This window comes from Thermobia domestica, chromosome 16 (genome assembly GCF_964235325.1).
Source record: "Thermobia domestica chromosome 16, izTheDome1.hap1.1, whole genome shotgun sequence".
Classification (NCBI taxonomy): Eukaryota; Metazoa; Arthropoda; class Insecta; order Zygentoma; family Lepismatidae; genus Thermobia; species Thermobia domestica.
The window spans coordinates 113303035-113315474 of NC_137469.1; the positions used below are offsets into that span (position 1 = coordinate 113303035).

Genomic DNA, 12440 nt, shown 5'->3' on the forward strand with positions numbered 1-12440 from the left:
CGCTGCAGACTGCATCAAGAATTGACACCGTCGTACTGGTTCTTCTCTAAAAGCTCCAATATAGAGTCGGCAATATCCTTGCTAGTGCCTGACTTAGGTCTGGCATGACCCAAGTATTCTGAACCAAGTTCCGATAGAACTGTAATATGCTTTTCTGTAAACTCTCGTCTTCTTAGTTTGTCGTTAATTTTTTCTTGCACAAGAGTAGCATCATTTCTTCCGTCGAAGTAGATATTTGTAATCGCCCGGCCTAGGTGAGCCTTTTCTTTCTGGATCTTCACACCCAGTTTATCTTTTTTTTTCTTCGTACGTTAGATCTGTCTACAACAAGACTTTTGTCCTCTGGCGCTATGAGTCTCGCGTCCTGAAGTACGGAAGAAGCGATCAAAGCAATCTGTCTGTCTGAAGCTCCAGTTCTAAACGCTGCCTCCGCTGTATTTTGAAGATAGATGCGCTTTAGGCTACGTTTCCTTCTTGGTCGCGACTCGAATTCAGATCCCGAGGTTCCCGATTCATCAGCTTCGCTGGATTCCCCTGACGACGCCAGTATCTTTGACCTGTGCCTATGCCTAATCCCACTAGTTGATGGACTTGCTTCAACATTTCCAGCGTCTTTCTTGGTTGTTTATTCCTTAAATCTGCTCACTTTACGGGAAAAGGTCTTTGATAGAGATTTGCTTGTTCAGACGTCAATGTTACCAATGCTCATTTTCCATTATGTTTTCTGGTCCAATAGAAACTTGAATTCTCATTTTCGAATCTTGCGTGTCCTCCCACAGTTGCAATCTTCGGCGGTTTTACTTTTGCAAGACGCAATATCAAAAAGATACTTTTCCGCGTATGCAACAAAACCTGCAAGAAGTGTTGCTTCTTGTCCTTGTCGACTGAAATGTTTTTCCTTGGTGCGACACTTATTATAAAATGTTTTCAGCATGTCAAAAACTCTATTTTCTGAAACCACAAGAACGCTTGCTTTACGCCAAATATGTTCAACTCTTTGTCCAACTGGTATACAAATGTGAGTCACTGGTAATTTAGTTACACTTTCGACACCACTTAAACCACTTCGAATTCAATGATAATGTCGCATAACGTCAGCGTACAAGAATAACTGCACTTCACTCATTTCACTTGGAGTGCCAAATAAGCCTCGTTTCACACTTTCCCGCTTTGGTCTGCTATGAGGCTTTCTCTTCATCTTGCTTTCCATTGTTTCCGAACTTGGAAACCAAAGTAAACAAAATGTATCTGAATCGTATCGCACTAAGAAGACTGTAACTTTCGATACAATGCACAAACTCTCTGTCTTAACAGAAACAGTAGCGAACTAAAACCGTTAAAGCTTAAGCTGCAATAAACTGGCCTGTTGGAATGGTTGGCCAAAGTACGCAATATTTATAACGCCGCCGAACTTCGAGCGAGAATATTCTAGAAACGTCGGCGTTGGTTCTGTAGCCTACGAGGCAAGCGGGAGGTGCGCGAATCTTCTGGACGGAGCCGGACGTTGCGACGACGCTCGAAGAGTGTGGCCAAAGTAAGCAACCACGAAGTTGTGTAGCCTGCCGCTAGATTGCATTTGCTGTCGGTGTACATAATAAGCGAAGAGTTACCAAAAACAAATCGTGTTATATCAAGAGCTATGCCTATAAGCATCGTTAACGTGGCATTCCAAACAAAATCTAAACATTAATTCCAACAACTGAGGTAATATGGCTGTACTTCGACTCATAAACATTTTAAAATTATTTACTGCATTGCTACAAGTTTATATTAATAAAATAATTGTATTATAGCCATTAGGTAACTCTAAAAACGACCACAAGTAGATTTTCTGTCATTGGGTTTGTGCGTCTTGCCTAACTTTAAGTTCGTTGGGACAGGGTAAGGGGTTATCCCAGAAAAAGTTTTAAAAATTCAGTAAGGTCGGTACCACTAATGGCACCTTTTCCGCACTAGCCGCCATCGAATTTCCAACAAAAGTGCAAAACGCTCCACCCTATTGTCCATGGCACCTATTTTTTTTTTTTTTTTGTGTGTGTGTGTGTGTGCATGAAAATATTTTTGTTATATTTATCGAATGGACTAGGTTTGATTCAGATGTCCAGGTGACATGTTCATGTCCGTTCCTTGTGAGACCGAAAGGTGGGCCAACACTGTACTAATCTGGTAAGCTGTATTTTTGAAGTGTTTCCTTTAAATTGGTCAATATCTGTATATCATAGACAAAGAGATCCTGGATTTGCCGTTTTGTACTGATACAACACTAAGTACATCAAGAATCAGAAAATTAGAAAGATAGTCTCTCATTCTACTCCCAACTGGAGAGCACACTTTAAAGAAGTAAGACACCAATCATGTCTAGTGCACCTCCTAAAGTTAGTAAAGTTAGAGCAAACGTCTTTGTAACTGTGCAGGTCATAGTTTTATTATTTCTGTGAGCGACATTTACCAGACTTTTTAAAAAGAAGGAACAGAAAAGTAAACTAGTTCTGGAAATAGAAAGACGAAACTACTTTACCTTTAGCTTTGGAATAGTGATAAAAAAAGGAACCGGAAACCAGGAAAAAGAAACTTTATCTCTCATGCTAAGCATACACAACAAGGAAGAACTTATACAGAAGAGCAGCGCACACAAGAAAAAAATAAATACAACTCGTAAACAAGATATGAAGGAACAACTCATAAGCAGACCGACCAATAAGAACACGGAGGGAAACCTGAAGCAAAGCAGGCTTGCCAACCATACGATAATTTAAGCTTTAATGCCATATACGATAACGTCCTTGCAATAATAGGTGAATATACGAGAATTTTAGAACGCACACGTTTTTGTGCAGTTTTTTAATATGCAAATAATATCGTAGATGTGCATCAAATAATAAAACACACGCACTGAGGCTCCTAACAGTCATTCCTACTAAAATAAATCAATAACGTTTTGAGACTTGGCAAATGACAACCCTGTATCCATTCTTTAAACTAAATTATGTTTATGAGGCCGTGATGGCTGTGCGTTTGAGTGTTTATCTCTAGTGCGTGAGGTCCCTGGTTCCATCCCAGCTAGCGCCAAGTGGGTTTTTGTGCTAGACAAACACGATGTGCATGAGTTTTCTCGGGTTTCTCCCGTTTCCTGCCACTTTCTTTATTCCACCATTTCATTCATTTCCCATCATTGCCAACTTTAGCCATAAACGTGGGACGTAAAATTAAAAGATGTGAGGACAGTGACACCGATTTGTAGTTCGAAACTGAAGATTACTACGTAGATAAGTTCATTATGTTTATATCACTGTTATTATTAGTATTATTATACTTGTTGGTATAATTATCACGTGCATAACGAATATACGATAAATTTGTGTAATATGCTATAATTTTAAAGATGAAAATCGATAATGTTGTGTTATGAGGTTGGTAACTCTGAAACAGGGTGAAATTAATTAGTCTCAACACAACAAGAAATTAGTTGCCAAGGTGTTCACAATTTGAATTTCGCTACATGATAGAAGTCTAAAAATGAAAACTTCGCTAGATAAAACTAGCCCTATGGCTAGACGTCTGCGTCGTTCCACTCCCATTGGTAATGATAATGAGACCTGCTATGCTATGACTTGTACAGTCAGCGGCAAATGTTCTTTCTCTTTGATGAAATTAGTTTCGTAACTAACTGCAGAATGTAAGGACAATTTGAGTACAGTTTTAAGTATATTAAAAAGAACCTAATTTTCTGTACGTTCCAGCCATACTATCGTTGTACGTTCCAGCTCTACCACCGGTAATCCCAAAATATTTTTTTAACAAAGTAGAAGAACTTTTGTCGCTGACTGTACGTTTGAGTCGTTTGGTTTAAAGTAATCAGTCGTTTTGCGCTTAAGATTGTAAAGATTCAAACCGTTTCAAATTTCATTTACAATCATAAGATGACAACAATCTGGGAGAAGCAGATAAAATTAGAGCTTGCGCAAAAAAAGAGACAAACAAAGGTATTATTACTATTGTAAATATCTTCTTTAAATGTATTTTCGAATAAACTATGTGCCCAAGCATAAAAGTCAAGCTTTCTCTCCCTTGCATTATTGTTTTCGATATATTTTTTAAATGTACGAGTATTGATATTCGATATTTCGATGTTCAGTTTTTCGATATCTTCCAATTTCTTTCGATAATCGGCATTTCGATATTTTGGTATTCAATATTTTCATTGCTCGATCACCAAATTTCGATAATATGTTGACATTGCTTTTCCCAATTCGAATATTCAAATCCGAATAGCGAAAATGTAAACTATGTTCCATTTATATAGTAAATATATGCTCAAACCGTTTCTACTACCTTTCAAAGAAATGCAACCTAATTTGAAATTTCAACAAATAGTTTCTTTTGACACAATTACAATTGGTCATGCAAAAAAGAAATAGATCTTAGTGATTCGTGGTACGAGATGTATGTACACAGTCTTAGCAACTAATTGTATATAAGCGAGGCTATTTTACTTATAAGTTTGACCATATATGAGCGGCTCGGGGGATTATAATGGTATGTTACATTTCCTGACTTTCGATTACAATGGAAAAAGTTGAATATTCTTATGCAATCCAATACAATGACACACAAAGAAAAGTTTTCTCTCCTATCTCCAGCTGCATTTCCAAAATTAAAATACTCATATACCGTTCCATGGTCCGATCTCAAGCCATTCCACCTAATAATTCTATTTCTCCAGGAATGGTGTTTATCATTGTCTTCCGCCGAGTTGTTCATATACATAGGATATAGTGAGTATATGCTATGTTTGAGAAAAGATTCTACACAAGAAGAATAATAATATCAATGTGACACATACATAATAGGATTTGGCATCCTTTCAGAGTTACAACCTGACTCAAATGATGTAAAGTGACATGTGACACCTCATAGAGGACAAAATAAGTTGAGAGAGGTAACAGTCTTCAATATTAAGGTGGAAGTCATATCTGACTGAATAGTATCCTAAGCAGGATGGTGTAAACTTTAGCAAGGACTATCTCAAAGGAATGAGAGAATGGTCGAAGTCCGTGTGCACCAAATGTACTACAGTGAAACCTTCCGTAACGGACACCTTTCAATAACGGACACCTCTATAATACGGACACATTTTTTGTCCCTGCAAAAATATATGTTCCCTTATGGAACAAAACCCTCTCTTTTACGGACCCTCTCAGATACGGATGCGAACAGTCCTTTCCCCCCAGACCTTTCAATAACCTCTTCATAACAGACAGGAATTATTCTCGGTTCTGCGATATATTATTTCTCACAAGCGTGTCTATCATGAGTCTAGACCTGGTGAACCATCAAACAGAACAGCTTCACACTGAACTCGAAATTAATCTTTTCTCTGCCCTCAATAAACTGCTTTCTGGTGGAAATCCTAGAAAACCTTCAATACGCGATAACACTCATGCAGAGTCAGTCGTATGGCCAAGAATTCTATGCGAACTATCTTCCCTTCCCTAACAAATTTAGTCCTTTTGTCTCTGGGTCTTGCATCTTTCCCGACAGTTTCATAGGTAACAAAACATTGTTTGTTTTACAATAACATTTTCAACGAGCAATGTTTCCTCTATTACGTTTTTTTCAGACAAGCAACATTTTTCTTTTACTGATGATACTGGAACAAGTCTGGGTTGGATTTTTCCCGGCTTCCTTTTTCACTGTCTCTAAGAGGATATTCTTAGTGACTGGGGCTGGGTCAATAAACACATATGCCTTGTCATCCATTCCGCCAACGAAGATACCGGTGCAGTATACAAACGCACACACACACATGTTTTTTTCCCGCAACCGTACCGAGGATTCTCAGAGGACAATTGCTAATGAGTTTTATTTCCCTTGTAGAGGAGAAATTATGCCTTTTCTCGCTAAACAAAAGAGTTTAGCCGATTAGCTGGTTTCTAATGCATCTTTCGAGGTCCTGAGAATTTGAAATAAATGAGAAATGCTTACAGAGTGATTACATGTACTTGAGAAAATTAGCATACACGCATTATCTTTTGCAGTACCGGTATACGAATATATTAACACATCCCCCCAGCAATAATACTATTTAACAAAAATGAATTTCTCCTTCATCCCTCCCAGTAATTCAAATACGTACTAAATAGAGTATTTTCATATTGAGTTTTATGTATGTACGCTCATACATAATGAATTCACTGTATATTACTGCATACAATTACCGTTGTGGGAAATTAAATTTCTGAACCTCTCTGTAACGGACACCTCTCAATAACGGACACAAATTCATGTCCCATTGGTGTCCGTTATTCAGAGGTTTCACTGTACTACATTACGAGAACTACCTACAACTGGAGGCAGAAGATGATAAAACGAATAACAATGCACGAGCATTGCATATCCATCGGGCGTGCTCAGTGACTTAACCACAGAAGAAAAAGAGGAATATTCCCATACCAAAGAAACTTTTCCCAGTCTGGACCCCACGCGATCAGGGTCTCAACCACCTCCATAACCTTGCACGGCTCTCGAACTGCAAATTATCTCGAAGCGAACCTCGGAAAGGCTTTGGTTAACGGGTTTGCCTTTATGATTTACATAATACATGGTTACTTGGTATATATAAACATGCCGTCGATCTTCTGTTGAAGAATACGTTTTCGGTGCCTTTAAAGACATATAAATATGTGAAGTAGAAACGATAGAAAAGCATTTCATGTTATCTGCGTGTTTCCTTGAGTTGGATTCTTCTTCTTTCTCATATATTTTTTTTTTATTTCCATTTCACGTTCTCGTTCTGAATTGTGACTAAAGACGCTCGTGCCTTATGAATAACTAGCTCAAATTCCCGTTCTTTGTACAGCAAAAATAGGTTATGGAAAATATTTGAACCTCCCTTTGGATACCAATTTCAATGAAATTGTGATGATAAAATCCCGTAAGATAGCCTATTTTGGGGATGAATGCTGTATCCTTCTATTTCTTTAGGATGCGACCTTTAATTAAAGTAACGTGATAATATCCTAGCTTGAGATAGGCACTATGTTGCAAAATTCATTTCAAATCATCTTTCTGTGATGCAACCAAAAACAACAGATAATGACCTGTCCGCTTATCTTTCTATTTAACATAACGTGGGTTTAAAGCCATCTGGACTGTTACCAATCTTGTTAGTAACCTCGCAAAGTATGGATTCGATAGTAATCTTGGTCGTTTTGTACATTTTTCACTTCTTCTGACCCCGGATGTTGATAGGGGGGTAAACTTGGACTTAAACAGTACCATAAGTGTCATATTCATCTCAGCGATCCCGAAAACTATGTATTCGAGACCAATATATGTCGCTTTCAGCTATTTTTATATGTTAACCCCTTTCTACCTCACTCTTCACAGTGTTAGCAGTATCTCATTTCTCATACCGATAGGGGGTGAACTTGGATTTAAGCAACGTCGGAAGTGCCACTTACTATTCATCTCAGCGATCACAAAAACTATGTATGCGACACTAATGTAGGTCGTTTTTCGATTATATTGACACGTGCTTACTCTTAACCTTAGAGATGCTAGGGACATTTTACTTATTGGTATTGTTCTAGGTTGTAAGTCATGTGTGTACCAAGATATTGGAGAATCACACTATTTTATTTCCTGGCAACCATGTTAGAAATACAGAAAACTGGAATAGATACTCTGTATTCTTTCTTCTTGATAATGCAGTATTTATGATTCCGGAAGCGAAAAATTCTTTCCCAGAGCTGTACTTCAACGGGCATGATAACCCTGTCTTGCCAACCAGCAGAAAACTACTGGCAATAGTTGAATGATGCCTAACACACGAGGACATCCCCTACGCTCTGAAATTACGTGTTACGTGTGTGCATACTTGGTTATCATAAAACGACAAAGCAAAGTTTGCAAACCAGCCATTTGGAGAGGGCTATCATTTGGTCCACGTCTTATATTAGGCATACCATCTGTTCATTGGAAACAGTTGTAGTTTTCTTTGGGGTAGGGGAACAAGTCATGGTTGTGATGGAAATTAGCGGTCACGGTTGCTCAATGACTGACTGCTTATCTCTGGTGCTTGGGGTCTCTTGTTCGATCCTCGGCCAAGTGAGTTTGTAGCGGAAAATCGTGTCCGTGGGTTTTCTTGCGGTACTCCCGTTTCCTCCCACTTTATCATTCAATCAATTCTTCCATCATCATTTACTTGCTTTAATCATCGTCTCCCTTAGCTTAAAGACCATAATCGTGGGACGTTAAACTGAAAGATTTCATTTCAAAATTTCATCTGATGGGGATTAAGGTTCTGTTTGCATGTGCAATGTGCTACAGTACACTGTGGTCCCAGGTGGGGATATATTAACCCTTTCCTTTGTCTGGTTGCGCCAATTATCACGGGTCATGATTATATGATGCACATACATTGCTAACCCTTTATCGGTTTCTCCGCAAAGTTGCGTACAGGCAACAGCTGAGGCTATCTCATTTCAGAAACATGTCGAGACAGTGACATTTCGTCTCGGAAATCGTCTCTATTTGTATTGGAAAAAATCTCTGTTTCTAAATCTTTATTCTTACAGTTTAATATCCTACGAGTGTGCCCTTTAAGCTAAGAGAGACTAGAAAATTGGTGGAGTGAGAAAACTCACGGACACAATGTTCTCTACCTCAAATTTTTCTGTGCCAATTGAACCAGGACCGCACGCACCAGAGGTTAGCGCTTTACCATTGAGCCACCATACTCCTTTTCTATATCTTTAGAACAACTAACGTCTGGAAATTAATAGCATATTCATGTGTTGTGTGTACGTTAATCATATAAGGAAAATCAAGATATCAAATTGCTAGAACAATTCTTATGGACCCGCAACACAATTACGACCATTAATTGTTATAGAACTATCTCATTAAAATCTTATTATTATTGTACTACTGTATTTAAGCTATGTATATATGAACGGCTTAGTGGAAAATCATAGATATTCCAAAAAGGGAAAAATGGTCTGAGACAGCCATTTTGTAGTAATATTCAAACTTCATCATAGTTCGATTACTTTTTAAGAAATATTTTTTCGTGTGTAATTCAGTAGGAAATAGTTCTTTTTTTCACGAAATGCTCATACACAGACTTGATGGAATGTTACTCATTTTCCCCTTAGCTAGTCACATATATATACAATATTTGATGCTTACATATATGATTTAGTGCAACGAGAATGTTTAATTAACATTAATTGGACCAATCAATATGCAATTAACTTCCATACAAACATATTAATTAATTTAATTAATCAATTATTCTGAAATGTAACTATAGTATACTAAATTATAGTAGATAGAAATGGAAGATAGAAATTATTTTGTTCCAGTAAAATACTCGTACTGGCAGTGAAATATCTAGCAAACAAAACAAAATGGTTCTAGAAGACTTCCAGGAAACCTTGGTTCAATATTAATTTCGAAAGCAGTATTTTCCTGATATTTGCTGTATGATATACTCGTAGTTATCCTATAGAAAATTACGTCTACTGGAAAAGAAACGGCATATTACCTACATATGCAAATTTTCTACACAAAATCCACTTTATTTTGCCTAAGTACAAAATACATATCATCAATTCTTATTGAAATGAAATTTTTAGGAAGTTTTTAGTTTTACCTCCCACGATTATGTCCTGCATTTTAAAGAAAAGGGTGGACTGAAAAGAGCACTACCAAACCTTTTTTCTAAGTCGCAAACTACCCTTGTCGGTGAAAAAATTATGTTCAGATGCAGTGGCGGTTTCTCTTAATGTTTGCATGTTTGTACAAACCTCCTTCCAATATTTTCAATTTTCATTTGTGCTAAAATCACTTTTCGTTTTATTGTCAACATCATCTTTCCTTAAACAAGTGCATTTGAAACGAAGCTGGCTAATAGATTTCTGCTTGCAAGTTTGACAAACTCCCCAGCTGGGCCACTGCGGGGGTTGCGAGGTGCGAGGATCCTTATGGTACCTCACAAGGATCTGTATGTTTGCAGATCTTTTGCAAGCAAGTCTACCAACAGAAACAACTTTTCCAAAACAAAACGCTTTGGAACTGGAAATTCTCCATCGTCCCTCCCCCTGCAATATTTGTTGACGCGGTTCTCGCCTGAAAGGGAATAGTCCGCTGCTCCAAGTCGCATAGAGGTAAAAAAAAACTTGCGCCTTGCCTAAATGCGAGATTGCCAAGTAGTCATAACTATTGTTTGTGTCAACCAAGTAAGATCAAGGCAGGTATGCAGACAGTAAAGGCAACCCCGTGAAGAGTGAAGACAGATTGAGGGTGTCAATATTTGATACACTTGTATCTGATTTAGTAGAAATTTGGCAGCATAGATAGAATATTTTCCTATGTGTGGATGAGAGTTGGAGAACAGTTTTTAGAAAAAGAGCGTTAATTGGGAGAGGGAATGATATTTTAAAGCTAACTGCAAGCCCTCAACTCAAATAACCAATGTCCTCGCAGAGGCAATGTGAACACACAGAACGAAACCCTTGTCCTTTACTTCCCCCTTTCGCCTACTATCACCCACGCCTTTGGTTGCTTAAATAGGGGCTAACACCCCTCTTATTAAAAGGTCTTTGAGGGGGACTATTTCGATGGTTTCTTTTGGTGCAAAATAAATCACACCGGAAAAAATCTTGTATTTGGAGTCAGACGGGAGTATGTTCACGAAGCTGCTAGTGAGATCGAATTGTCGAATGTGTTCCTAGTGTTGTGTGTTTGTGTATGTGTGTGTGCATGCGTGTGCCGGTGTTTGTTGTTCATTGAAATATGGTTGTTGTAATTGCATAATTATATGTCTGTCCCTTATATACGTGAAGTGACAATGAAGTCTGTAACGTCTCTGTTGAATGAGCCGTTTTCAAAAAGAACTTTAGAAGCAAAGCTACTTGTGAAAAACATCGGAATTGGTTATGTGGATGTGAAACTAAAAATGCTATGTTTTGTTTTCCGTGTTCGGGGCAGGGGAAAATGCATGGAGTAAAAGAGGTGTTGTGGATATCCAGCATTTGCACGACAAAATAAAAAAAAAAAAACCATGAAAATTCGTCAGCTCATATAAAACACGTTCTTAATCTAGCTGTGTTAAGAAATGTGAATATTGCTGCTCAATTAGATGCTGGTTATAGGCTGTCCATTCAGAACCACAATCAAAAAGTGACGAAAAACAGACACGTGCTCAATATAATTATCAATTGCATTCGGTTTTGTGGCGCATTCGAACTGGCTTTAAGAGGACATGATGAAACAGACTCTTCTTCAAATCCAGGCGTATTCCGTGGACTAATTAATTTCAGTGCTAAACTTGACAGCGCTCTGAAGAGTCATTTTGAAAGTGCAACAGTTTTTAAAGGTACGTCAAAAATTATACAAAATGAGCTTCATTGCATGCGTGAAGTATGCCATGAAGAAATCGCTCAGGAAATAAAAGAGACGGAATTTTTATCTGTCATAACAGATGAAACGAGTGACGTGGCTAACATATTTCAAACGGTGATTGTCTACAGGTACATTGTCAATGGCAAACCAGTGGAACGATTTTGGAACTTCGTCACTCCCTCTAAACACGACGCTCAAACTTTGGCTTCTTGCATTATTAAAGAAGTTGGTCACCACGTGGCAAATAATAAAGAGAAGTTGATATCACAAACATACGACGGTACTGCAGTAATGAGTGGTTCTTCTGGTGGTGTACAGGCTATTGTGAAAAAAGATTATCCAAGTGCTACTTACGTTCACCGTCACGCTCATCAACTCAATTCGATCATGTTAAATGCAGCGTCGACTAATAGAAACGTCAAGATTTTCTTTGCAAATCTACAGGGTATTTGTACTTTCATTTCAAATTTTCCACAGCGGACATCTATATTGGACGACATAGTAAGAAAGCGGTTGTCACGATCTATTCCAACGAGATGGAATTTTAATTTGCAGAGTGTGAACACTGTTTATGAATATAGAGAAGAGCTGATTAGATACTTCGAAACAATCCAAAATACAGGCTTGAATAATAGTACCATAAACCAAGCATCCCGTCATATTGAAACTTTATAAATGGAAAATTTCAACTTTTGGCTGTCATTTTTTCATTCCATAATGCCTCGCGTCGACATCTTATACAATCAATTGCAGAAACGAGACATTGATGCTGTTTACGTCAGAGAGATTCTTCAGTCTTTTGAACGACAGATATTGGAAGTCAGAGTGAACATTGGTGACAATGAAAGTGAACCACCTGAAAAAAGAAGAAAATACATTTCCGCGTGGAAAAGAGAAGCAAAAGAGGTGTGTGATGTTATTGTTTGCCAGGCCAAAAACAGATTTAGCTTCAGTGGATACCTTACTGCAACTTCTCTGGTTACCTCCAACAACTTTTTGAAGTACAACACACATTCCCCTGACGAACAGTT

General features: G+C 37.9%; 1 protein-coding gene across 1 annotated transcript; it reads left to right on the forward strand.

The window, feature by feature from the left end:
- The first annotated feature begins 3516 nt into the window (after positions 1 to 3516).
- On the forward strand, positions 3517 to 12084 carry LOC145672580 (zinc finger MYM-type protein 1-like). Its single transcript, XM_081741741.1, has 2 exons — positions 3517 to 3580; positions 11111 to 12084. The coding sequence occupies exons 1-2, from the start codon at positions 3517 to 3519 to the stop codon at positions 12082 to 12084; spliced, it is 1038 nt and encodes a 345-aa protein (XP_081597867.1).
- Positions 12085 to 12440: the final 356 nt, after the last annotated feature.

Coding starts and splice junctions, on each gene's coding strand:
- LOC145672580 (XM_081741741.1), top strand. CDS start 3,517: ATGAAAACTTCGCTAGATAAAACTAGCCCTATGGCTAGACGTCTGCGT. Junction 3,581..11,110: donor GCGTCGTTCCACTCCCATTG/GTAATGATAATG, acceptor TTCTTAATCTAG/CTGTGTTAAGAAATGTGAAT.